Source organism: Siphateles boraxobius, unplaced genomic scaffold, assembly GCF_051911475.1.
Source record: "Siphateles boraxobius isolate OS27281-9 unplaced genomic scaffold, OSU_SipBor_1 68, whole genome shotgun sequence".
NCBI classification, from domain to species: domain Eukaryota; kingdom Metazoa; phylum Chordata; class Actinopteri; order Cypriniformes; family Leuciscidae; genus Siphateles; species Siphateles boraxobius.
This window is the reverse complement of record NW_027509195.1, coordinates 10,195,011-10,222,988: the sequence shown is the minus strand read 5'-3', so window position 1 is coordinate 10,222,988 and position 27,978 is coordinate 10,195,011. Positions and strand designations below refer to the sequence as shown.

The 27,978-nt window shown below is 35.4% G+C and overlaps 4 protein-coding genes and 1 long non-coding RNA gene across 7 annotated transcripts in view; 4 read left to right on the top strand and 1 right to left on the bottom strand.

Annotated features, from left to right (window-relative positions):
* The window catches only part of LOC143722918 (uncharacterized), a 55,733-nt gene extending 31,754 nt beyond the window's left edge, over positions 1-23,979 (bottom strand). Inside the window, exons 1-4 of the long non-coding RNA XR_013197007.1 lie at positions 23,666-23,979; positions 23,460-23,576; positions 22,597-22,714; positions 2,676-2,805 (exon numbers count right to left, since the gene is read on the bottom strand). This is a non-coding gene — a long non-coding RNA (uncharacterized LOC143722918). The remainder of the gene's footprint in view (positions 1-2,675; positions 2,806-22,596; positions 22,715-23,459; positions 23,577-23,665) is intronic.
* Positions 276-27,978, top strand: part of LOC143722909 (protein rapunzel-like) — a 96,916-nt gene continuing 69,213 nt past the window's right edge. The window contains exons 1-2 of one of the 2 annotated variants that reach the window (XM_077214665.1): positions 276-496; positions 2,353-2,413. In XM_077214665.1, the coding sequence (XP_077070780.1) occupies positions 391-496; positions 2,353-2,413 (167 nt within the window). In that variant the 5' untranslated portion in view covers positions 276-390. Of the gene's footprint in view, positions 497-2,352; positions 2,428-27,978 lie in introns of those variants that run through there. The other variant, XM_077214668.1, reaches the window with a different exon arrangement.
* On the top strand, positions 2,348-21,628 carry rpz (rapunzel). 2 transcript variants are annotated; one of them, XM_077214670.1, is made up of 3 exons: positions 2,348-2,413; positions 14,910-14,970; positions 19,880-21,628. In XM_077214670.1, the coding sequence occupies exon 3, from the start codon at positions 19,929-19,931 to the stop codon at positions 20,604-20,606; it is 678 nt and encodes a 225-aa protein (XP_077070785.1). In that variant the 5' UTR covers positions 2,348-2,413; positions 14,910-14,970; positions 19,880-19,928; the 3' UTR covers positions 20,607-21,628. The 2 variants fall into 2 exon arrangements, with proteins under 2 accessions (XP_077070785.1, XP_077070786.1); XM_077214671.1 differs by having other exon boundaries at positions 2,349-2,413; positions 19,924-21,628.
* rpz2 (rapunzel 2) lies at positions 15,737-18,649 on the top strand. The gene is made up of 2 exons (XM_077214669.1): positions 15,737-15,847; positions 17,173-18,649. Exon 2 carries the CDS (start codon positions 17,228-17,230, stop codon positions 17,906-17,908), a length of 681 nt encoding a protein of 226 aa, XP_077070784.1. The 5' UTR covers positions 15,737-15,847; positions 17,173-17,227; the 3' UTR covers positions 17,909-18,649.
* On the top strand, positions 23,757-26,611 carry rpz6 (rapunzel 6). The gene is made up of 2 exons (XM_077214654.1): positions 23,757-23,877; positions 24,661-26,611. Exon 2 carries the CDS (start codon positions 24,663-24,665, stop codon positions 25,842-25,844), a length of 1,182 nt encoding a protein of 393 aa, XP_077070769.1. The 5' UTR covers positions 23,757-23,877; positions 24,661-24,662; the 3' UTR covers positions 25,845-26,611.

The window sequence follows — 27,978 nt, the reverse complement described above, 5'->3', positions numbered from 1 at the left end:
TAGGACTGCTGATATCCATCAAAATGAATAAAGACGCGATGCATAGCCTAAACAAAATCTATGAAAGCAATCCATGAACATTAAGACTGTATGTGAGTATACGTTTTATATATATATATATATATATATATATATATATATATATATATATTTTTTTTTTTATTTTTTTTTTTTTATCGTACCTTATACGTTGTCTTAGTTCGTGGCGTCATTTCAGAATCAAAAATCATTTGTCAGGCGAGGTTTCACGTTAGAGCTGTTTCGTAGGCCGTATAGCCTACACCTGTCAGTGATAAAAACACACAGCGTCGAGCAGTTAACGGATGCCTGTCTGAAAATAATCCTGCACTCGAAATTTAGATTGTTTTGCCTTAAGATTCAGGTAATTTAATGCTTTGTAAAAAAATAAATAATAATCCACTTATTTCTGTTTCATCAAAACATTCCACCCACAGCGGTTTGGCGCACTCTCCCTTCATTTTTTGCACGACGCCCGGTAAGCGTTTTTGTGATTTTATTTCAGTCAGGTTATGTATCTAAGCATGCTTAAGTAGCCTACACACCGCTACCGATGATGAGTGTGGTAACACCGTCGGTTTTCTGGTGATTTTTCAAATCACTAGTCTGAACCACCAACGTTCTGAGGTGATGTCGACATAAAAGGACATATAACATCATTCACGGAACAGCCACATAATCTTTTCATTTACATGCTAAAAAACTAGAAATATCATGGCTTAGCAGACTATGAGGATTGCAAGGTTTAGCCTACCAATGTAGCTACTTCTACTGGATTCTCACAAAATAATGAGACAATGCAAAATAGATGTGACTACAGAATAGCCACAGCCATTTTATTTGCTCTTTTGAGCTGAAATGTTTTTATATGTTTAACATTTTGAACTAAAATGTTTTAAAGTAAATGGTGATGGAAGAATAATGATTTTAAACCAGTAAGAGTGAAAGGCACAATAAATATCAACAAAATTCTTCAAAATCCTTTTGTTTTCAAATTTGTTACAACCCTAGGTATTGGGTTCTAGCACACCAATCTTTAGTTTGTACTTAACATTAATTCAAATTGTAGATTTCTAATCTACATTACATTGTAGCAGATATGCTAATGTTACAATACATGTTTGAGACCGTGACACACAGAACAAAACATGGTGTAGACAAAAATAAATAAATAAACAATCTTGTGTAGATCTGTATGCCTTTCAATACCCATATCTCTTTGTTTCTAACAGCTGTGACCTTATATACTCATCCTGTGACTTCACACCTCTGTGCATTTAGATAGATGTTTGCTTCTGTGCAGGGGAGTTAGTTTTAGTTTTAGCATACATTATGTTTCAAGACATCTAACTATGCTAGTGATCACATTTTAAACATATATCCTGTGTTTGCACCATTTTGCAGACAAAATTATCCATTTGTCTGTTTGTTCAGAACATGTGCAAAGTACTTACAGCTTCACAGAATGATGCACAGATCCCCATCAAGTTGCTTATAATCATTTCTTGTTTTATTGGGTGAATATTTTTCTTGTACGCTGATTCATGCATTATTAACAAGACAATTGAAGAGTTCATTTTAGAGCATGATTGTTGTCTTTTAGAGGAACAGTAGCTTGGAAATGTCTGTGCCCTCATAAAGCCTGTGTAATGATGATATTGAGGCATTTCATATAGATACAAAACAGTGATTCAAAACTGGTTGGTCTCAAATCAGAACGTATACATGTTGCTTGGTATACCTTAAAATATATTTTAAACTCCAAAGCTAAGGCTGCTAAGCTCTTTTATTAATGCCAGAACCAGGTGTCCTATTTGGACACACACTGACACCACTGGAAGGGTGTGCTTTTTTAACTCTGTGCCAGCGTGTGCAATAGATGACTCATATTACAGTACCCTATTTAACTAAATTTGGTATATACTAACTCTTAATTTATTACTTCAAGCTTAATTTGAATAAAAAGCCCCCACATGAATAGCTTCCACCTAGTGTCACCAATGGCAGAGCTTGGCAGCTGGCCTGTTTGGAGACTCTGTGCGCTCTCAGCTGCCTCCAGAAGTGACAGTCGGTTCTCTGTATAGACTATCTGACTGTTGGGAGGCTGGAATATTTGAATGTCATTAGGGGAGGTCATCTGTGGCTTGAGAAGGGGGCTGGTCAATAGGGGTTAATACATGCCTCAGCAATGGAGCAAGTGGAGACTTGCATTAATATTGGTGGCCAAAGGGCCCTTTTTGAGGCACCAGGGCCATCAGTACACCAGTTTAAATGGTATAGTCCAATTTGAACACCCCTCCATATTGAGCTAAAATGGAAGTGCCTCTTTTGCAGTGTTTGCTGGGAAGAAGAAGTACAGTCGGGATTGGGACTTTGAAAAGAGCAATCTGAAAAGGTAAGAGGAGCTGTGTTCTCCAATGGCCCAGGCCACTAATAGATGGATGGGTTCATTGGGATTTACATTGGCCTTAATGCATGCCTGTATATGGATTTTTACAAGTCTTGCATGGTGTCTGTATAGGGTGAGAATAGATATCATGGTTAGCATGAACAAGGAAATATGGAGGGAGCTGCTAGGGGGAGCTATAACAGGGCAGACAACAACTGGCTGAAAGTGATCTACTCCAAATGAGCTGTAGACTTTTTCAAATACTCACATTGGTTGGGAAACACAGGAAGATGTCGATTTGTTGTGCTTTGGCTTGTTAAAGATGGTCTGCAATTGTTCTGTCTCGATCCCTTGGCTTCTTGTCCAAGGGAAGTGTCTAATTTGCCATACAGGCAATGCTGTACAAAAGAAAGAGAGGAAACATGTTAAGAATGGTCCCTGAAGACTAAAATGCACTTAAATGTACTAAAAGGGTGTCAATCATATATATTATTGTGTATTAATGAGATTTTACCAGGTAATTTTGACATATTAGCTTCTCTGAGTGAACTGATAGAGAGCTTTAAAGATGGCCGCTCCTTGGAGGGGTGAATGCTGTTTGGTCGGCTTACTTCCTGACTTACTCCACACTCTGGATTTTTTATCTCTGAGCTCAAGCATATAAAACTGTTTTCAAGTTAAACTGCAAGAAAAATAATCATCTTTTACAATTAAGTAACTAATAATCAATGGTTATTAGAATTGCTGACTTGAAGAAGCCTGAAGGAGATCATGTTCCAGTCTTAACTAAGTGAGCGTTGAGTGTAAACACTCTAACATGAACTGCTTTTAGTTAAGCCTGGAGTATGGGAATAGTTAAGCACACGGTATGGACTAGTCTCAGTCTCAGATTAGTCTTAACAGAGATTCATCAGGGCCCTTGTCTAAGTTCTGTAATGGACTAATTAAGGAAGCCCAGCTTTTTATTATTTATCTATTAATATAAAAGTTAAAACATTTTGCGATTGGGCAGGTGTTGGTGCAAATGAGCTATTAACCCTTTCAGTGTTGATCATTAATCAATAATAAATATATGTGTATTTCCTGTTGGAATGGAGGGAAGTTGTGTTAAATTAAAAAAAGTTAATATATATATATATATATATATATATATATATATATATATATATATATATATATATATATATATATATATATATATTATAAAGCAAAATGTTGTACGTATATATATATATATATATATATATATATATATGAATGAACCTAATCATATTTGTCTACACAGAAAAAGGCATAGAGGTTAAATACGCAAAAGTGAAGGTTATATTAATCAATGATCATTAATCTTTTGATTTTATGTGTGTTTATCCTGTTGGAATAGAGGGAAGCTGTTATATTTAAACGAGTGAGTTATTTAGTTAATATAAAATGAACCTAATCATATTTGATACACAAGGCATTAAGATAAACTGAAAGGTTTAAATATACTCAAAAGTGATGATCATATTAATCAATGATAATTAATCTTTTGATATCATGTGTCTTTCCTGTTGGAAATGGAGGAAAGTTGTTATATATAAATAAGCGAGTTAGTTAATATAAATAAACCTAATCATATTTGTTTACACAAGATAAAGCATAAAGATGAACTGAAAGAAAATAGAAAGGATGGAGGATGCAGTTGCAACTTTGTTATTTATCTCCTAAAACCATCCAGCATTTAAAGGGTTAAAATATTGTCCTCCTGGGGGCATCACAGTCAATTTCACTTTGTCATTGTCTGGTGTTTTTAATCAGAAATCTGAAAATGTAAATTACTGCCCCCTCTGGATGGATCAGGAACAAGGGTCTGTGTCTCAAGTGGGAAAATATGAACAGTAAATATACTTTCATTTAGAGTTGCATGCATCCCCTTTTTTGCTTAATAAATTTGTCCCTAAGCTCTCAGTACAACACCATTACAGTCATCAGTTCGACACTGAATGAGTTTTAACCCCTAAAGACAGCTGCACATCATCTAACATCACATCGCAATGTATAATTCTGCTGTGAAGTTTCATAAGCTCTCTTCTCTCATAGACTACTGAACTACTATTATATTTTGTCACATACACTAAATCCAGAAAGTGTATGTTAAAGTTCCCTGTTTGAGGATAGTTGTTTAACTTGAATGTGACAGCCTCATACCGCAGCATGCAGTGTCCTTATTGTGATCGCCGGTTGCCCTCCTAAAAGTGCTTTTTAACAAAAATTTACTTTTATATTTTATAGCTCGACAGCCATACTACTTTACAATTATGCCACAATATTCTTTTGAAAAGTCATATTATTTAATTTGACTTCAAAGAACATTGATCAAATGTGGATATGTCACTGTAAAATTGCTTAAAGGGTTTAGTTCACTCAAACTTTTTCATCATTTACTCACCCTCATGTTGTTCCAAACCTGTATGAGTTTCTTTTTTTCGGTTGAAAACAAAAAATATGATATTTTAAAGAGTGTTGGTAACCAGACAGTTGACGGTAGCCATTGGCTTCCATAGGAAAAAAATACTATGGATTTGGAACAAGTTCAGGGTGAGTCAATTATAAAAGAAATTTTGGGTGGTAAGTCAGCTCAATTTTTTTTATTTTATAACCATACTGTTTGTTTATCCAAAGTTATGCGATAGTATTCTTTAATGAGCCATAAAGTGACAAAAACATTTATTGAACCTTTGGAATTGATAATGTCTTGCTTTCATATTCGTAGAGCTCATATTTTCTCTTGCCATACCAACATTTTTACTCCTCCATCCCACATTTTGCCCCCTAAATATTGTGAGATATGAAGTTGCAGTTGCTCAGAGACAGAAATGGAGCTTCCATATTACTGTGTTAGCCTCTAAAAGTGATTTGAGTTTTAACAAAAATTAACTTGTGTTTTTAGGGCCATATTGTTTAGCTTCCATAGAATTATGCCATAATATTCCTGTGAAGTAATTTTGTTCAATGAGTCATAATGTACTTTGACATCAAAAAACACTGATAGCTTTTTGATGTGTCACTGTTTAATTGTTTTAATAGCAGGGCACAGATAACAAAAATGTGTTCTAAGAATGTTTTACAAAAGTTTTTAAAAATGTTTATTTTGAATGTTCTCAGAAGTAGTAACATTTTAGATGGATGTTCATCCTTTTTTAAATGGTTCAGGAAAAAAGATCCATGAATATAAATAATGTTTTTTTGCTAATTTAATTTATTAACATTATTAAAGACCAGGGGCCGTATTCACAAAGCATTTTATCTTACCACTAGGAGTGCTCCTAAATCGCACTAAAATATTTTAGCTAGGAGTTTTCTCTTAAAAGTTATTCACAACGCCTTTCAGACCTACTCTTAGTAAAGAAAAATGACAACTCCTAAACTAAGAGTGAGTCTTCGTTGCTATGGATGACGTCATTACTCATGCACGAGCTTGACTGAAGTGACCACCTTCATTGGCTGATGATTGTAACGCGGGAATGATTCCAAACACCTCCCCTATGATGATGAGTGACAGGTGACAGGTCTGAGAATGCGTGCGCTACACAAGTAGTGCGAAGGACGGAAGATGATGAATAACTGAATAAATAGCCTAAATGAATAAAGAGTAAGGAAAAACAAATAGCCTAGTAGCCTAATGGAACATATGGATTGATGCAATATCTTTGCAACATTATTGAATTAATCTGTCACTATATGCCTCTGCCTACGTTTGCAAAGAGAAGAACATTTTAATTTGATTCACAATGAAATGTTACAATTAGTTTACATGCAGTGAGTAGTTTTGGTTGTTGTTGGTGGCGTTGTTGCATCCCTAGTTATGCCTACAATGCAAAATTGTTCCCTCGTGATTGGAAACTCCTGTTGCCGCCGCATACGCATTTCAAAACATCGCAACGTGAAATGCCACAAAAAGCGGTTTGTGAATAGGTCTTAGTGAGTAGTGATGGGATTTATGGCTCTTTGAGGGGATCCGGATCTTGGCGATCCGTTCCTTACAAAGAGCCGTTCAAAAGAACGGCTCTTTTGGCTCTTTTTAAATATTTAATCAGTTTTAAGAAGCCAGCTTGAGGGCATCTCAGTTTATCCTGGAAATAATCACTGGGAGGAATGATGAGGTGAGATTTGTAGTCAAATAATTTAAACTCAGATATCACACACCAATATCTGAGTTTGAATTTTTCTGAAATATAGATTATTACCTCATTTGTCATGTGTGGACTATATACCATAGAGTTGCACAACATCCCTCTGTTTAGAAAGTGACATCACTATTTTGGATTCACCTTTAGTACAAAGTGTGTGTATGTGTAAAGCTATGTTGACTTATGTTATTCATACAATACCTACTCACAAATAAACATAAAAAACAAAGCCGGCTGCAATGAATTTCTGTGCAAATCAGCTTTTACTACAAACAGTAACACTTCCACACAAGAACATTGTTATCACACAAGAACATTTTGATTAAAAAAAACGGCTCTTTTGGCTCTTTTTAAATATTTAGTCAGTTTTAAGAAGCCAGCTTGACGGCAGCGCGCACAACTCCGCTCCTACCCAATGACAAAGGCACGTAGGTTTTTTTTTCCATTGGAGTACTCACGTAAAGGATGGGCGCGCATGCACAACTACTATCATCATGCTGTTAGGCAGTAGTACCCCTGCGCTGGGTGCGCCCCTTCCCCTATAACTGAGGAGCTAATTTGTGTGCATCTGTGTGAAACACGCATAGGAAAAAAAGAACGACAGAAAGAACGGCTCCCCTCCAGCCGCGACTCGGCTCCCATCGTTCATGTTTATGAGCCGTTCAAAAGAATCGGTTCGTTCACGAACGTCACAACTCTATTAGTGAGTTAGGAGTCCTCTCGACTTCTTTTAAGCTGTCCCAGACTTAGGTGCTACTTTTAGGGCTAAAATGCTTCGTGAATTACTCTTAGTCAAAAAAATTAGGAGTCCTAAAGTTACGAGTGACACGCCCATTATTTTTAGGAGTTGCTCCTAAATTCGCCAGTTAGGAGCTACTTTTAGCCTTAAAATGTGTTGTGAATACGGCCCCAGATGACTTTGAACGAACGTTCTATTAACGTTACTGGAAGAACGTTTATTCATAACTCTGAGTGAAACTTGCCAGAATGTTAGCTTAAGTTCTGAGAATGTTTCCTGTTAGTCAAATGGAATATATATTTACAAAAAAGACCCGGCTTTTAGTTTGCAACAGTTGCTGTTAATTGCCACACACCGTTGCTGGAAAGCAATAGAGTGAAACATCTGATAACATTCTAACGGAGGCTACCAAGATTATCACTAGTCATTATTGCAATATCAACAGACTGGCACTGACCCAAAACTCTATGAATATACTTTGCTGAAATTAACATTTAATAATGTTTATATATATATATATATATATATATATATATATATATATATATATATATATGAACCTATTCGTATTTGTTTACACAGAATAAGGCATAGAGGAACTGAAAAGGTTAAATATTCAAATATGATGGTTATATTAATCAATAATCATTCATCTTTTGATTTTATTTGTGTCTTTCCTGATGGAAATGGAGGGAAGTTGTTTTATATTTGAATAAGTGAGTTCAGTTAATATAATTAAAACCTAATCATATTTGTTTACACAAGATATGGCATAAAGATGAACTGAAAGGTTTAAATACTCAAAAGTGATGATCATATTAACCAATGATAATTAATCTTTTGATGTATTGTATCTTTCCCTTTGTAAATGGAGGGAAGTTGTTATATTTAAATAAGTTAATATAAATGAACCTAATCATATTTGTTTACACAAAATAAAGTATGAAGATGAACTGAAAGGGTTAAATACTGAAAAAATAGAAAGGATGGAGGATGCAGTTGGTGCAACTTTATTTATCTCCTAAAACCATCCAGCATTTAAAGGGTTAAAATGTTGTCCTCCTGGGGGCATCACAGTCAATTTCACTTTGTCATTGTCTGGTGTTTTTAATCAGAAATCTGAAAATGTAAATTACTGCCCCCTCTGGATGGATCAGGAACAAGGGTCTGTGTCTCAAGTGGGAAAATATGAACAGTAAATATACTTTCATTTAGAGTTGCATGCATCCCCTTTTTTGCTTGATAAATTTGTCCCTAAGCTCTCAGTACAACACCATTACAGTCATCAGTTCGACACTGAATGAGTTTTAACCCCTAAAGACAGCTGCACATCATCTAACATCACATTGCAATGTATAATTCTGCTGTGAAGTTTCATAAGCTCTCTTCTCTCATAGACTACTGAACTACTATTATATTTTGTCACATACACTAAATCCAGAAAGTGTATGTTAAAGTTCCCTGTTTGAGGATAGTTGTTTAACTTGAATGTGACAGCCTCATACCACAGCATGCAGTGTCCTTATTGTGATCGCCGGTTGCCCTCCTAAAAGTGCTTTTTAACAAAAATTTACTTTTATATTTTATAGCTCGACAGCCATACTACTTTACAATTATGCCACAATATTCTTTTGAAAAGTCATATTATTTAATTTGACTTCAAAGAACATTGATCAATTGTGGATATGTCACTGTAAAATTGCTTAAAGGGTTTAGTTCACTCAAACTTTTTCATCATTTACTCACCCTCATGTTGTTCCAAACCTGTATGAGTTTCTTTTTTTCGGTTGAAAACAAAAAATATGATATTTTAAAGAGTGTTGGTAACCAGACAGTTGACGGTAGCCATTGGCTTCCATAGTAGGAAAAAAATACTATGGATTTGGAACAAGTTCAGGGTGAGTCAATTATAAAAAAAATTTTGGGTGGTAAGTGGTAAGTCAGCTCAATTTATTTTATTTTATAACCATACTGTTTGTTTATCCAAAGTTATGCGATAGTATTCTTTAATGAGCCATAAAGTGACAAAAACATTTATTGAACCTTTAGAATTGATAATGTCTTGCTTTCATATTCGTAGAGCTCATATTTTCTCTTGCCATACCAACATTTTTACTCCTCCATCCCACATTTTGCCCCCTAAATATTGTGAGATATGAAGTTGCAGTTGCTCAGAGACAGAAATGGAGCTTCCATATTACTGTGTTAGCCTCTAAAAGTGATTTGAGTTTTAACAAAAATTAACTTGTGTTTTTAGGGCCATATTGTTTAGCTTCCATAGAATTATGCCATAATATTCCTGTGAAGTCCTTTTGTTCAATGAATCATAATGTACTTTGACATCAAAAAACACTGATAGCTTTTTGATGTGTCACTGTTTAATTGTTTTAATAGCAGGGCACAGATAACAAAAATGTGTTCTAAGAATGTTTTACAAAAGTTTTTAAAAATGTTTATTTTGAATGTTCTCAGAAGTAGTAACATTTTAGATGGATGTTCATCCTTTTTTAAATGGTTCAGGAAAAAAGATCCATGAATATAAATAATGTTTTTTTGCTAATTTAATTTATTAACATTATTAAAGACCAGATGACTTTGAACGAACGTTCTATTAACGTTACTGGAAGAACGTTTATTCATAACTCTGAGTGAAACTTGCCAGAATGTTAGCTTAAGTTCTGAGAATGTTTCCTGTTAGTCAAATGGAATATATATTTACAAAAAAGACCCGGCTTTTAGTTTGCAACAGTTGCTGTTAATTGCCACACACCGTTGCTGGAAAGCAATAGAGTGAAACATCTGATAACATTCTAACGGAGGCTACCAAGATTATCACTAGTCATTATTGCAATATCAACAGACTGGAACTGACCCAAAACTCTATGAATATACTTTGCTGAAATTAACATTTAATAATGTTTATATATATATATATATATATATGAACCTATTCGTATTTGTTTACACAGAATAAGGCATAGAGGAACTGAAAAGGTTAAATATTCAAATATGATGGTTATATTAATCAATAATCATTCATCTTTTGATTTTATTTGTGTCTTTCCTGATGGAAATGGAGGGAAGTTGTTTTATATTTGAATAAGTGAGTTCAGTTAATATAATTAAAACCTAATCATATTTGTTTACACAAGATATGGCATAAAGATGAACTGAAAGGTTTAAATACTCAAAAGGGATGATCATATTAACCAATGATAATTAATCTTTTGATGTATTGTATCTTTCCCTTTGTAAACGGAGGGAAGTTGTTATATTTAAATAAGTTAATATAAATGAACCTAATCATATTTGTTTACACAAAATAAAGTATGAAGATGAACTGAAAGGGTTAAATACTGAAAAAATAGAAAGGATGGAGGATGCAGTTGGTGCAACTTTATTTATCTCCTATAACCATCCAGCATTTAAAGGGTTAAAATGTTGTCCTCCTGGGGGCATCACAGTCAATTTCACTTTGTCATTGTCTGGTGTTTTTAATCAGAAATCTGAAAATGTAAATTACTGCCCCCTCTGGATGGATCAGGAACAAGGGTCTGTGTCTCAAGTGGGAAAATATGAACAGTAAATATGCTTTCATTTAGAGTTGCATGCATCCCCTTTTTTGCTTAATAAATTTGTCCCTAAGCTCTCAGTACAACACCATTACAGTCATCAGTTCGACACTGAATGAGTTTTAACCCCTAAAGACAGCTGCACATCATCTAACATCACATCGCAATGTATAATTCTGCTGTGAAGTTTCATAAGCTCTCTTCTCTCATAGACTACTGAACTACTATTATATTTTGTCACATACACTAAATCCAGAAAGTGTATGTTAAAGTTCCCTGTTTGAGGATAGTTGTTTAACTTGAATGTGACAGCCTCATACCACAGCATGCAGTGTCCTTATTGTGATCGCCGGTTGTCCTCCTAAAAGTGCTTTTTAACAAAAATTTACTTTTATATTTTATAGCTCGACAGCCATACTACTTTACAATTATGCCACAATATTCTTTTGAAAAGTCATATTATTTAATTTGACTTCAAAGAACATTGATCAATTGTGGATATGTCACTGTAAAATTGCTTAAAGGGTTTAGTTCACTCAAACTTTTTCATCATTTACTCACCCTCATGTTGTTCCAAACCTGTATGAGTTTCTTTTTTTCGGTTGAAAACAAAAAATATGATATTTTAAAGAGTGTTGGTAACCAGACAGTTGACGGTAGCCATTGGCTTCCATAGTAGGAAAAAAATACTATGGATTTGGAACAAGTTCAGGGTGAGTCAATTATAAAAAAAATGTTGGGTGGTAAGTGGTAAGTCAGCTCAATTTATTTTATTTTATAACCATACTGTTTGTTTATCCAAAGTTATGCGATAGTATTCTTTAATGAGCCATAAAGTGACAAAAACATTTATTGAACCTTTAGAATTGATAATGTCTTGCTTTCATATTCGTAGAGCTCATATTTTCTCTTGCCATACCAACATTTTTACTCCTCCATCCCACATTTTGCCCCCTAAATATTGAGATATGAAGTTGCAGTTGCTCAGAGACAGAAATGGAGCTTCCATATTACTGTGTTAGCCTCTAAAAGTGATTTGAGTTTTAACAAAAATTAACTTGTGTTTTTAGGGCCATATTGTTTAGCTTCCATAGAATTATGCCATAATATTCCTGTGAAGTCCTTTTGTTCAATGAGTCATAATGTACTTTGACACCAAAAACACTGATAGCTTTTTGATGTGTCACTGTTTAATTGTTTTAATAGCAGGGCACAGATAACAAAAATGTGTTCTAAGAATGTTTTACAAAAGTTTTTAAAAATGTTTATTTTGAATGTTCTCAGAAGTAGTAACATTTTAGATGGATGTTCATCCTTTTTTAAATGGTTCAGGAAAAAAGATCCATGAATATAAATAATGTTTTTTTGCTAATTTAATTTATTAACATTATTAAAGACCAGATGACTTTGAACGAACGTTCTATTAACGTTACTGGAAGAACGTTTATTCATAACTCTGAGTGAAACTTGCCAGAATGTTAGCTTAAGTTCTGAGAATGTTTCCTGTTAGTCAAATGGAATATATATTTACAAAAAAGACCCGGCTTTTAGTTTGCAACAGTTGCTGTTAATTGCCACACACCGTTGCTGGAAAGCAATAGAGTGAAACATCTGATAACATTCTAACGGAGGCTACCAAGATTATCACTAGTCATTATTGCAATATCAACAGACTGGAACTGACCCAAAACTCTATGAATATACTTTGCTGAAATTAACATTTAATAATGTTTATATATATATATATATATATATGAACCTATTCGTATTTGTTTACACAGAATAAGGCATAGAGGAACTGAAAAGGTTAAATATTCAAATATGATGGTTATATTAATCAATAATCATTCATCTTTTGATTTTATTTGTGTCTTTCCTGATGGAAATGGAGGGAAGTTGTTTTATATTTGAATAAGTGAGTTCAGTTAATATAATTAAAACCTAATCATATTTGTTTACACAAGATATGGCATAAAGATGAACTGAAAGGTTTAAATACTCAAAAGGGATGATCATATTAACCAATGATAATTAATCTTTTGATGTATTGTATCTTTCCCTTTGTAAACGGAGGGAAGTTGTTATATTTAAATAAGTTAATATAAATGAACCTAATCATATTTGTTTACACAAAATAAAGTATGAAGATGAACTGAAAGGGTTAAATACTGAAAAAATAGAAAGGATGGAGGATGCAGTTGGTGCAACTTTATTTATCTCCTATAACCATCCAGCATTTAAAGGGTTAAAATGTTGTCCTCCTGGGGGCATCACAGTCAATTTCACTTTGTCATTGTCTGGTGTTTTTAATCAGAAATCTGAAAATGTAAATTACTGCCCCCTCTGGATGGATCAGGAACAAGGGTCTGTGTCTCAAGTGGGAAAATATGAACAGTAAATATGCTTTCATTTAGAGTTGCATGCATCCCCTTTTTTGCTTAATAAATTTGTCCCTAAGCTCTCAGTACAACACCATTACAGTCATCAGTTCGACACTGAATGAGTTTTAACCCCTAAAGACAGCTGCACATCATCTAACATCACATCGCAATGTATAATTCTGCTGTGAAGTTTCATAAGCTCTCTTCTCTCATAGACTACTGAACTACTATTATATTTTGTCACATACACTAAATCCAGAAAGTGTATGTTAAAGTTCCCTGTTTGAGGATAGTTGTTTAACTTGAATGTGACAGCCTCATACCACAGCATGCAGTGTCCTTATTGTGATCGCCGGTTGTCCTCCTAAAAGTGCTTTTTAACAAAAATTTACTTTTATATTTTATAGCTCGACAGCCATACTACTTTACAATTATGCCACAATATTCTTTTGAAAAGTCATATTATTTAATTTGACTTCAAAGAACATTGATCAATTGTGGATATGTCACTGTAAAATTGCTTAAAGGGTTTAGTTCACTCAAACTTTTTCATCATTTACTCACCCTCATGTTGTTCCAAACCTGTATGAGTTTCTTTTTTTCGGTTGAAAACAAAAAATATGATTTTTAAAGAGTGTTGGTAACCAGACAGTTGACGGTAGCCATTGGCTTCCATAGTAGGAAAAAAATACTATGGATTTGGAACAAGTTCAGGGTGAGTCAATTATAAAAAAAATGTTGGGTGGTAAGTGGTAAGTCAGCTCAATTTATTTTATTTTATAACCATACTGTTTGTTTATCCAAAGTTATGCGATAGTATTCTTTAATGAGCCATAAAGTGACAAAAACATTTATTGAACCTTTAGAATTGATAATGTCTTGCTTTCATATTCGTAGAGCTCATATTTTCTCTTGCCATACCAACATTTTTACTCCTCCATCCCACATTTTGCCCCCTAAATATTGAGATATGAAGTTGCAGTTGCTCAGAGACAGAAATGGAGCTTCCATATTACTGTGTTAGCCTCTAAAAGTGATTTGAGTTTTAACAAAAATTAACTTGTGTTTTTAGGGCCATATTGTTTAGCTTCCATAGAATTATGCCATAATATTCCTGTGAAGTCCTTTTGTTCAATGAGTCATAATGTACTTTGACACCAAAAACACTGATAGCTTTTTGATGTGTCACTGTTTAATTGTTTTAATAGCAGGGCACAGATAACAAAAATGTGTTCTAAGAATGTTTTACAAACGTTTTTAAAAATGTTTATTTTGAATGTTCTCAGAAGTAGTAACATTTTAGATGGATGTTCATCCTTTTTTAAATGGTTCAGGAAAAAAGATCCATGAATATAAATAATGTTTTTTTGCTAATTTAATTTATTAACATTATTAAAGACCAGATGACTTTGAACGAACGTTCTATTAACGTTACTGGAAGAACGTTTATTCATAACTCTGAGTGAAACTTGCCAGAATGTTAGCTTAAGTTCTGAGAATGTTTCCTGTTAGTCAAATGGAATATATATTTTCAAAAAAGACCCGGCTTTTAGTTTGCAACAGTTGCTGTTAATTGCCACAAACCTTATGAATATACTTTGCTAAAATTTCTATGCTTTTCCCCCCTCTGTTCTGCGGCAGGTACAGTACTTGGAAGATCCCAAGATCTCCATTTGGGACATCCTGTCTTTCTCACTGCAACGTAAGAGTTCATTTTCCTGTCTTAACTGGTTAGAGGTGACACTCATTCTCTGTTAAACAAAGTGAAAATGTAACCTTTTCCTCCAAGCATACAATGCATATTATTTTCTTAGCTATTCAATGTAATCTACCGGCACTCTGTTTACAAAATGAACTTACACAAAGCCCAGTTCACAACACACAGCTGTCATGAACTTGACTCTCTTCCAGCTGTTGAAATGGCAGCTGACACGCACAGTTGCCCGACCGCCTCTCCTTTCTGCGTATATTCATTCTTTTTTTTTTGCTTTAGTGTTTTTTTCTCACTTAACCAGATAAGCCACACAACAGGACGTACCTGCTTCCTGAATTTTTACACACGGCCTCATTAATGAAACGTGTGCATTCATATGTAATTCTTGCATTTAATAAAATGTAAGAATTGTTTAATGATCTACTGTACGGCCCATAAACTGTTTTTCCACATACTGTTTGACTCATGCATTAGTATTAGACTAGACAACGTCAGAATTTCCTCCTTTTTCTTTTTTTTATATAGGCAATCTTAATGTTCTCTAATTTACTCATCTGCTCCAACTAGTTATTCATTCGTGTCTATAAGTGACAAGATTCAATTCTGAACTCGGCAGAGCGCATTGCAGCCATTTTCCATGCAGGGTGTGTGTGTTCTTCAGAAAGGGGATTGCGGAAAAGCTGCATGCTTTTTTTCCCCCTTCTAAACCAATCAGCATTGCTGTGGTATGAGTCACTCCCACACCCTGCCCTTTTTTGACAAAGAGGGAGGTGCTGTTTCTCAGACAGGACAGTGAAATGGTGGCTGCTTGTACAAAAACAGCAGCAGCACCATTAGGAACTGACAGCTACAGACACATTTAAAGGTAAGATTCATAGCTTAGAACATTCTCCTGCTTAAACGTGTATCCTGTGACATGAGTGTGGAATAATATTGCTGCTTCATGTAACCGAATATGTTTTGCTGTTCATCTAACCTATATCTTAAGCTAATTGTGTTAGCCTGTTTACAAGCCATACTGCCATTCATTCAGTCTAGAAACCTATTTTAGTGACTGACAAAGATAAACTGCATGTTATTCAAAAAACTCTATTATAAAATCTTTTTGTTTATAATAAGGAAAACATGAGTAAAGCCACAAGCATGACATCATTCATTATGCCATGTGGTTTCATGGGACAAACCTATCGTGCTTATCAACTGTGTTTTAGTTTCGAATTACTAGTTTGATTGTTTGTTTCTGTGCAAACCGGTTTTTGATTACTACTGTATATTAAATAATCCCCTACTTTTGTGAATAAGAGTCAACTCTTAATGTGAACTTCCTTTCTGAAAGCACAAAAACCTGTAAATGTCATGTTATATACTTTTATTATTATTTTTTAAGTTTAGATATTTTCTACAGGTATGTCCCTGGCATGAAAGTTCAGTTTTAGTTACCGGTACGTATTAGGAAACAGGTACAATTGATTATTATTACCATTCTGGACACAGCAGATTCAGAACTGGACAGCAACCTTTTACGTTCATAGAAAGAGAAAATATACATAACGGGCTACATACACAGCTGCCTTTTAAGGTAGAATCTAATGGTCATTGAACCTTAAAAGAGATCAATTTGGGACACTACATAGGCAGCAACTCAAATAAAACCACAAGAGACAACTCAAAGTTGATTCCAAAAGAGATAAATGTTAGTATGTTGCTATTCTAACAGCTTGATAACCTAATACGCGTAAAAATACAAAACTCACCCAAATTAGTAAAACTGTCCATTTTGAAATTTTGCATTGAACTATTTGATCGTTTTCAGTATTGAATGAAATTAAAGTTTACATTTAAAATATAGATTTATACTCATACATTTATACATTTCTCTATTTTGACAATGCACGTTCAGTTTCAAAATAAAGAAATGTGTTGTGGAATTGCCCTCTCTGTAAAGTATATACAATGCTGAAGCCTAAAGGCTTCAGCAGGCTTCAGCATTCAGCATTTAGGCTTCAGTATTTTCTTTGCCCCCCCCCCCCCCCCCCCCCCCAAAATTAAATATTTTATTTAGCATCTGTATTTAAAATAAAAAAATGTCCAAGGAAGCATGCCAGTTGTTGAATGTTCAGGACAGAAGTATTGAAATGTAATTATGGTCTGTTCTGTTTTTATTAAGAATATGTTTTCCTTTGATTTCAGAATCAGAAAACACTGAAAGACTAGAAGAGCCAAAGTCCAAGATTCAGACCCATCAATGGCAGAAAAACAGGAGATCAAAGCGACTGCGGTCAAAGTGCTGTGCTATGTGGAGAAGATCTCCTCCTTCGCCTCCTCCATAGATCCTCTCTTTGGGATTGTGACTTCAGTCGTCGGGGTCGTCAGGAAAGGCCTCACGGAAGAGGAAGACCATGAGATGGGCAAAGACTTCAAGGAGATCCATGAAAAGCTGGAAACCATCTCAGAGAAGAACAAGGAGGTGCTCCGACAGATCCGCATTGATGAGATCAACGAGAATTACGGTAAACACGAGGAAGTCATCAAGCATCAGTACGGTGCATTCAACACCATGTTGGAAAGAGTAAAACTTGACCCTGCAAACTCAGATCGTCACATGAAGGAGTTTGAGAAGATCTACGAGAAGGACGAGAGCGACGTGAGCTTAGATGTGTTTTATCGTGGTGTGATAGGAACCGCTCTGTTTGGGAGACCCATCCTACAAGTGTACCTGGAGGACTGTAAAAAGAACAAAAAGGTGATGGAGGCCCGTTGCTCTCACCTGGCCCACCTGTTTTACATCGGACTTATTGGGCTGATGGCCTACTACGCCGTCAGTGAGGATGACGAGGATGGAGTGAGAGACAAGTGGGCCCCGAGGGTCATTGAGATTCAAAACAAGATGCAAGAAGTTCTGGACCAATGCACTGAGGAAAACTGAAGTCACACTGAACAACTGCTGAGACCAATCCGTTTCATAATATGCTGAAAGTTTTAATGTCACAAGCAATCTTGAATAAGGAAAGTTTCAATAAATTCTGTGGGGTGAAAAATGGGTCATTCTTTCTCTGCTTGCCAATGGACTTTTTGATGCAATCTCTTCTTGAAGGGATAGTTCACCCAAAAATTAAAATGATCCCATAATCTACTCACCCTAAAGCCATCCTAAGTGTAAATGACTTTCCTCTTTCAGCCAAACACAATCAGAATTATATTACAAAATATCCTGGCTCTTCCGAGCTTTATAATGGGAGGGAATAGAGCCTGAGTTTTTGAAGCTCCAAAAAAAGTGCATCCATCCATCATAAAAGTAATCCATACCAATCCAGGAGGTTAATAAAGGCCTTCTGAAGCAAAGCCAGGATATTTTGTAATAATACTCAGATTGTGTTTGGATGAAAGAACAAAGTCATATACACCTACACTAGGATGGCTTGAGGGTGAGTGAACTATGGGATCATTTTCAAAAACTATCCCTTTAATACTGTATATCACAGCTAAAATTTTTTTTTAAAGAATATTAAGCATGTTTTGGTCATTATTGTGACTGAATATATTGTAAAAATATATATTTCTAATGATGTGAGTCTTTGATGTGAGTTACACATTACGAATTATGTAATTATTTGCTTATGTTTGATTATTCTTTGCACAATAAATGGATATATTTTTTTCTCTCTCATATGGCAGTTAGTCTTTGTATTTGTCGTGTTATATGACCAAATGTGATTTCTGCCATGTCAATTCATGATGTGATCACTAAGGACAATGACTGCAGAATGCAGGTGAATATGGAAATGGCTTTGATTTGCATTAAATTCAAAGTTGTCAAAGTTTCAAAGGCAGATTGCTGTGGTTGCTGAGTGTATTCAAAAAAAAATGTTTAAAGGAGTATTCTGAGTTCAAGTTAAGTTTAATCAACAGCATTTGTGGCATAATATTACTTACAACTTCCACTTCTTTCTGGGTTATAAATGGGCACTCATAATGGAAGTAAAGACGTTTATGTACTCACTGTTGCAAGTATACTCACAAGACTTAAAAGATTGCATGTTAAGATTTAGTGTGAAAAATCTCTTATTCTGTGTAGTTTAGTGCTATCAAATCGATTAATCGCATCTAACATGAACATTTGTGTGTGTGTGTGTGTGTATATAATATATATATATATATATATATATATATATAAAAAAATAGTATATAATAATTATACATGCATATATTATATAAACAAACTTTTATGTTAGAATCGATTAATTGCGATTTAATAAATTTGACAGGACTAATATATACGTGTTCATATATGTATACATGCATGTATATTTACAACTTTTGTTTGGTACGATTAATCGCGATTAATTGATTTTACAGCACTTTGATTTGATTAATCGATTTGACAGTGTAACCCCTGAATAAAACTGTGCAAATTATGATTTCAACAGCTTTACAGCTCAAATAAAGTGCACATTGTCTAGAAAGCTCAGTGGTTCATGTAGGTTGTCTACAAACCGAAAGGTTGGTGGTTCTATCCCCCGTTCCACCTGACCAAATGTCGAGGTGTCCATGAGCAAGACACCTAACCCAAGCTGTTCCCGACGAGCTGAGTGGCGCCTTGCATGGCTGACACCGCCGTCGGTGTATGAATGACTGAGTGAATGGGTGAATGAGAGGCAAATATGTAAAGCGCTTTGGTGGCCATTGGGTCTGTGAAAGCGCTATATAAATGCAGTCCATTTACATTTCAAAATAATGACCTAATTTACCTACATTAAAAGCTCCTCAATGAACAAAATTATTCTTGCAGTAATCAACATTAAGCCACGAATGATGATTGAGCCATTGATTCCTTGTAGATAAGTATTTTTGATAGAATTTGTTTAACTCTGAGATTGTGATCTGTTTCCTTCTTCAGGTCAACTATAAGATAAGAGCTTAATACCTCCAATCTTCCTCCAGACACAATGGCTGAGATCTTCGAGGACACAGAGAAGCTGAAGAGGGGCCTTGTGAAGGTTCTCGAATGTGTGGCCACCATCTCGTCAGCAGCAGCGGTGGTCAATCCCATCTTCGGCGTAGCCGGCTCTCTCATCCGGGTGGTGCTGCACCATGTGGACGATGAAGACATTCAGAAACTCAGACGTGAGTTTGGCAGCGTGAATCGAGCCCTGGATGAAATTTCACAGCAGAACCGCCAAGCCCTGCTGCAAATCAGGAAGGAGACGTTGGACAAACAGTACCACGAGGTGGAAGAAAACATTCGCAATCAGTTCCGCAAATTCATGGAGATCGTGGAGGCCAAGCCGGAGAACCTGCAACGCAAGAGGGAAGATTTCGTCGAGAGCTTCATCAACGACAAAGATGACCAGAACATGTACACGCTTTATGAAGGCGTGATGGGGAAGCGCAAACTCTTCAGCCAGCCCATTCTGGACGTGTACATGAAGCATTCACAGGGTGACCAGCGCGTCATGGAAAACCTCTGCACGCGACTCGCATACCTGTTCTGCATCGGGTTCATCGCTCTGATGGGCTACTACGGCATCCTGGGGGATGATTTGGAATCTCGGAACGAGGAGTGGGAAGAGAATATGAAGAACGTGCAGGAGAAAATGCAGGAAGTGCTGAGGAGATGCAAGTGATCGTGATGCCTTTCTGCACAACCAACGCTCTTTATTACACTCGCGCTTTTGCCTTTCCTGTAATGGACTTCATTGACCTGCAGCATCTAATGCAGCATTATCCTCCAGATGACCAGGTTATGCTGACGATAACATAGTGATGCCATCTCATTTCCTGGAATCTGATTCTTGTTTTTGTTTTTTAATCACATGATCCCATTTCTTCATGCCTTGCCTCAGTTTAACACTACATGACAAACATAAATCACACTAATCTACTGAATGCTGACTGTGCTTATATAAATATTATTAAAGTTCAAAAGCAGTGTCACCTTGAAAATTTGTAAAAAGCTTCAACACTACATAAATATAAATAAATATAAATGATGTACAATGAAACTCTCTATCTATCATCTATCTGTCTATCTCTCTGTCTGTCTGTCTGTCTGTCTGTCTGTCTATCTATCATCTATCTGTCTATTATTTATATCTCTATCTATACAAACGTTGCAAAATAAAGAGCATACAATTTTCTGTCTGCATACTAAGATCAAAATTTCTGTCTGTGAAATGTTCATGTTTTTACGATTTGGCTTACTTAAATCTATTTAGTAGTAGATTTGAGTATGCACTTAATTGTATCATGTGTGTCATTTTTAGTGCCATTAGAACAGATTATCAGAGCATATATTTTAATATAAGATGTGACATCTAAACTGAAGGTCTCTTTTTGCGTTCCGTTGACCCTTTTCATTTGTGATAAATGTATACTGCAACCCAATGTACAGTGCTGCACGTTTAGTCTGACACGACTGAAGTTCATCTAGATAATCATATTTCTTTTAAATGTATCCGTAAAGCACTGGCATATAAATGTCACTATAATTCTGTTTTATGTACTTTTTGAATGTCTCAAGGATTGGAACATGTTACCTTCCAAATCATTAAAATAATTGTTTCATGTAATTCAGTCTATGGAATGCTGTTGCACTTATAACGCTGTACAATATTGTTACATTTTTCAATAAAGATACAAGGAAATATTCCAAGTTTTTTTGACTCAAATTCATATATATATATATATATATATATATATATATATAGAACAGCAAGTGTATGCTATGATCTTCTGCCACTAGATGGCAGTAAAAGAGCATAATCTGAGTTTTAGGCCTCAAAATATGAATAGCCTACTAGCATACTGTTTAGAATCAACACATTTTTAATATAGGTCTATATAAAAACAGCATGCGATATGCAATTAAAAACATTTCAAATTCTAGCACGTTTGAACACTCACATGTTCTCACTACGTTGTTAAAAATATATCAGCTTGATTTGCATTTTTAATTGTATTTCATTCATTTTGTATATAAATGGTAAATATATAAATAAATAAATGTACTTTACAGTTTCGTATCAATACGTCAATGCAGCAGACATTAAACATTTTTCCACTTCAGACTTTTAAAAGCCCTCCTAAACCTGGGCTCTGGTAAAACATCTACTAGGCTATGCTAAAATATTTTTTTAGCTACGTTGAAGGGATTTTTTTAATGTAATCAGAAGAATATTACCATTTTTAATGATCATAAAAAAAAATTGCCCACACAACGGTGTAGTAAATAATAACATACCAGCAGCTGCTGGACTTTGCCAACTAACTTGCCAAATCTTGATCCCTTGTTCTACTCAGTGGATGGTGGTATCATGTTAGAATAAACTAATCTATAGTAGCTACGGGCAATAATGTTTATGAAACAAAGATAGGGCTATGAAATGTTTAATCGTAATTAATCGCATCCAAAATGAAAGTTTTTATGTACTGTGTATAATTATTTTGTATAAATAAATACACACACATGCATGTATACATTTAAGAAATATTTGCATGTATTATTACTTTTATTTAGAATGCGATTAATCGTTTCACCGCCATATTAAAAGGAAATTAGTGCGTTATCCTTATTTTCATTTAATAGTCCATAAACGTTAATACGATTAACTTTACCTCGTGTTACGTCACAGAAGACAGATCTTTAGTCTTGGTCCTCATTCACGTCATCATCAGAAACGTTTGCAAAAACTCTTGCATCAAGTCGGAGAGGCAATCAAATGGAAACGTGATTCTAAATGGAAAGAAAGAAAGAAAGAAAGAAAGAAAGACAGAAAGAAAGAAAGAAAGAAAGGAAGGAAAAAGAAAGAAACTGTAGAAGTCATGATACACAAAACAATTAACTGCAATGAATTAAGGAATCGTGCACTTATGTCAGTCTTACATTAAGCTTCCATATCAAATAAATTTGTCAGTTTTGTTTTATTGTGTTGTTTACCCAGCAACTATTTTTGTTTGGTGGACATAAATCACAAAAATGTCGTAATAAATGGGGGGGGGGGGGGGACCTTATATTAACTTCCCAATGTCACACACTCTGGTCTCCCTGTATAATCAGAATAACACCTAGAACACCTTCTCTGTTGGGACTCATGGGAATATGTCATCATGTTCAGCAGTTTCCATCCATGTATGACGCATTCAGACACAAGGTCACACCTGGCGTATTTCCAAACCTTTATTTGTGTATTATTAGAAAATAAATGTACATCCACCACTTGATTTAGCTAAATATAGGCAATACCGATGCATGTGATTTCCGTCTTTTCCTTCCTTTTATCCACGTTTGATTCATAATATATGCATAGACCCTCCTTCATCAGCACACGCTCAGAGATGTTTATTTAAGCACAGAGTAGCTATTATCAAGATTTCCCCCCAGATTTTTCCATATAATATAATTTGGATATTATAGCCTAAAACATCATACAATATAAAGCTAGTTAAGCTCAAATGTATCATTAGTGTGTGTGAAATACCTGTCATCCTTGTGTGGAAAATATCTGCGCATATTTCTTGTTGTCCACAGGAGCTGCTCCATGTTGCGCATTGCGCGCAATATTCCTCTTGATTAACCAACATTACGCGCTAGTTCTCTAGAAACAACACACAACTCTTCTATCTGTTGTCAAACTATGAATAAAACGCAAAGTACAGCCAACCAGGTCAAAAATGAGACATTTACCCGACTGTTGCCAAGGGCTTTCCAAACCAAAATCATCCTAACGCATCCTCAGCGCGCGCAACTCTCTCTCTCTCGCGCGCGCCCTCGCGCTGTCTCTCTGTTCATTTCACAGTCACTCAGAACCTCACAAATATCCTCCTCAAGCCAATTCCTGAGGGAAACCTGAATTTCGGACACGCAATTCGGACAGAAGCTCTTCAAACCTGCCAGACGTGAGAAACCTGTTTAAAATATTTTCTGCGCGTGTTAATGCTGTGATGCGCGTATAGGACACTTATGAGACAGACTGCGCTTTAAAACGCTTTCCGAGGTGTGTCCTTTACGGAACAGAAGATGGCACATTCAGTGGTGCCATATCTGATACATGATTCTATTTCTAAGTCGCATTATTTTGCTCTGAATTTGATCATTTTGTGGTTTAAAAATGTGCCTAGACTTGATTTAACATGATTTGCTTATTAACATGCGTGCAGATTTAAAATAGAGAAAAAAATGCTGATGGCACAATTTGCTATCCTTGTAAAATTAGTAACGTGATGAAGGTTTCATGTCTATAGCCTACTAAATGCTTGTAATCATTTCGATTGTTAAAGGATGATTTATGAGAACAAAAGTAGTTTACACTTTATTTTGATGTGTCCTTGTTACAGTGTAATTATACATTTAAGTAATATTAATTACATGTACTTACTATAGGGTGAAGGTTTTGTTTAGGGTTAGTTGCATGTCATTGCATAATTTACTGTTATTACTGTAGTATGTACATTTATATGTAACAAGGATAATTATATAAAACATCCCATATTTGGCTGTACTGTCTGAGAAAAGTAGGACAGCTTTTCTAATGTTCATTTACAACGTCTTCTCCCAGACAAGAATCAGAGAGAGTTTATTTTTAATTTTTCTTAATCAATAAGAATTAAAAAGTGTTCTGAGCTATGAAAGAAAGGAGAAAGAAATGTGTCTTTGTTGTAATTGCTTTTGATTGTTTTTAGAAATGTCCAGTTCACTGGAGAGGGTTGTAGCCCAGAAGAAGGAGGCCATTGAAGCAGTGATGGAGATGTTTGAGAGAGGAGCCGAGGTGCTGGCCAGCGCTGTTGGAGAGATGTGTCCTCTGTTTGAAGCTTCTGCACCAGTTTTGAGGCTGGTCTTGGACAATGTGGAAAGCAAGGAGATCACATATGTCAAAGATCAGTTTCTAGTTGTGAGGAGCAAATTGGATGTCCTCTCATCTCAAATAGAAGACATCAACTGTGAGATTAAAAAGGGACGCGTGGATTCTGAGTTCTTCGGGGTGGAGGAAAATCTATGCAACCAGTTTAGAAAATACATTGACATTCTGGAGGCAAAACCTGAGTATAAGGAGGTCAGAAAACGCTTGTTCTTGCAGCATTTTCCCAAAACAGGAGGAGAGAAAAATCTCTACATGCTTTATGATGCTGTGATGGGGAACAGCATTTTTGGGGAGCCAATCCTGGACGTTGTGGAACAATACGAGGCCAGAAACAGAAGGGTCCTGGAAGACTTCTGCGTCAGGCTGAAGGAGCTGCTCTGCCTGGGAATAATCGCTCTGCTGGGATATTGTTTCCTTACTCAGGGAGAAGAAGAAGAGCAGGAGAAGATTCAAGAGTGGAGCGCAAAGATCCAAGAAATTGAGATGAAAATGAAGGAAGCGATAGAGAAATGTGTGCATTCATTTCCAGAGCAAGCTGAACTGGACATCAAGAGGCTTGTGAAGGAGAGAGAGGATGGGAACCTCCAGGAAACGGCCAAGGAACTGCTGGACTTCCTGGTGAAGAAGTACGACTGGGTGAGCTGGTCCATCAGAGGCGTCAGTGACTTGGGCAAAATTAGGAACTTGAGAGCTGGACAAAACTTTCAGAGTGTGGCCGGACAGAGTTATTTTGAAGTATCTGAAGGAAATGACATAAACCTGGTGGTCTCGTTCTGCAGCGCCCCTCAGCCCGTGCCCAATGAGAGCATCAAACAGATGATGGAAGGTCCTGCGAGGAAGGGAGATGCCAAAGCTGTCGTGGAGCTTCTGGAGAAGCAGTTAGCTGGCTTTCTGGTTCATGCCGTCAGTCGTCACAAGGAGAGCTTCGCTGTGTCGAGTTTTCCTGAAGAATGTCACTACTGGGACAAACACAAGAACGTGAATGTCTGTGTGCATGCAGAGTAGATTTAGAAAGGTTCAACAGGATCATTAGTCATGTACCCAGCTAACAGGGAGCGTTCTCGGAACTTTAGCTAACGTTCTAGGCAATGTTCTCTCAAAGTTATGAACAAATGTTCTTCCAGGAATGCTAATAGAACATTTGTTTAAAGTTAACTGGAAAAATTAGCTCAAAAATTCATCATTCATGGAATGTTTATTTTATTGAAACATTAAGTTGGATGTTCGTCTAAGGTTGCTTGTTTCAGAATGTTCAAAGAACATTCAAAAGTAACCTTCCCATAAAGTTCCCAAAATAAAATGGAATGTTTCCATAATGTTCACATAACCAAGAAAAATAAAAAAAAGTTTTTAAAAGATTTTTTTTAAAAAAACTGGACGTTTTTAACCATTCAGAAATTGGAATGTTAGCAAAATTTTCTCAGAACACATTTTTGTTAGCTGGGTATACAGTATTTCACAGTATTTAAAATCCCACTAAATATAAAATTCTACTATACCTTATATATCTATGATCTATGCTTTGGAAAATATTTATTTGGCATTATTTGTTCATTGTCAGCTTACTATGTCTAACAAATATTCCATTTGTTGTAATTCTTCACTAACAAAGAGTTCTAAAATGAAACCAAAGTGATTTTTCAGACTAACTGTAGTTAAACTAACCAGCCCATCTGTATATGCACTTTTATAAGCAATTATATCAAGTTTATCAAGTGTATCAAGTGTATATATGTCTGAAATCATGCATTTAAACAATATCATGATGAAAACAATGTTGTGCAGTTGTGTGAAAAGGTTGGGGAAATGGCTTTTGGGCCAAGTATTTAAATGGTGCCAGGACTGGCAGTTTGGTCTTTGTGAGGATGACCTACTTAGAGCCAGCAGAATAAAAATGCCCCATCAACCATGAAAAGAAGCAGTAAAGACAAACAAGTCCTGAAACAAGTCCAGTTGTCTTGCCACAGCAAACTGAGCCAGCACTACGCAAAAGTAAAATGAAAACCTTTTCAAAATGAATGTTTCCAAGAAATATTTTGGAATTAATCTCTAAAATCCATTGCTATAATATACCACCCGACACATTTAATTAAATGCCTGTTTTTGTACCCAAGTCAGCATTTTCTGGCCAGCGTCTGCAGAAACATGGCAAGTGACGTTTCACTTTGTTAATATAAAGCCGACGAGCTGAAAGTGCTGTGATCAGCTCTCCGGATACAGTCATTAAAATCACTGAGGTGCTGAGTGAAGGATCAATCCATCATTTAACACTCAGAGAGACAATCTATTTCCAGTCTTCTTCTATTCTATTCTGTGTGTTTCTACTGCGAGTTAGTTCTAAAAATATGATTGTAAATGCATTCTGTTTGAAACTTTACTCAAAATCACAAAGAATCGAAATAATACAGAACATAAACAATGTTATTTGACTCTCTGGAACCAGATCTTTAAAAACCATTTATAACCATACAAGTTGTGACCTTACACCCAAACCACCATGGGTGATGACCTTTGACCCCTACACACATACGTTTTTCATTTATGACAACTTAAACCTCATTTTATTGTAAGCTTATTTTAAACTTTAAAGGATATGTATACATCCTATATATTTATTTACATATTATTATTATTATACATTAGTGTACAGTAATAACTCATGAATAAAAAATTTCCTTTTACCGAAGATTTTACCCACATTTACATTAATGCATTTGTTGTTAACTTAACTGAAACTTCATAAGTCAAAATACACCATAATTCATTATATTTTATATTTCCTTTTTATAAGTTCATACAAATTCCATTTTTTGAGAGGCATTTTCTTGCTTAAACAAATTGTGACATTAAAACCCTAAATGCAATCCTCTCTCAAAATACACCATTTTGACATATATAAATAAAGACTCGTTCTTTTCTTGTTTTGAAGTAAAAAGAAACATAATTTCCGCCAGATTTGTGAATACTGATTCATTCATTATTTTCCATAAACATACATGGTGCATCCTGGAATATCAGCAGATAAAACAGTTGTTTTTTTCTTGTGCTTCCGAGTGTGAATGGAAACGCATGGCTCAGCCTGTATTCATTAGCGGTTGAGGCTTCTGTCCTGGTTGGAGTTATTGATCCATGTGGTGTC

Bases quoted from the DNA above. Each gene is read 5' to 3' on its own strand.
- rpz2 (XM_077214669.1), top strand. From the start codon at position 17,228: ATGGCAGAAAAACAGGAGATCAAAGCGACTGCGGTCAAAGTGCTGTGC.
- rpz6 (XM_077214654.1), top strand. From the start codon at position 24,663: ATGTCCAGTTCACTGGAGAGGGTTGTAGCCCAGAAGAAGGAGGCCATT.
- rpz (XM_077214670.1), top strand. From the start codon at position 19,929: ATGGCTGAGATCTTCGAGGACACAGAGAAGCTGAAGAGGGGCCTTGTG.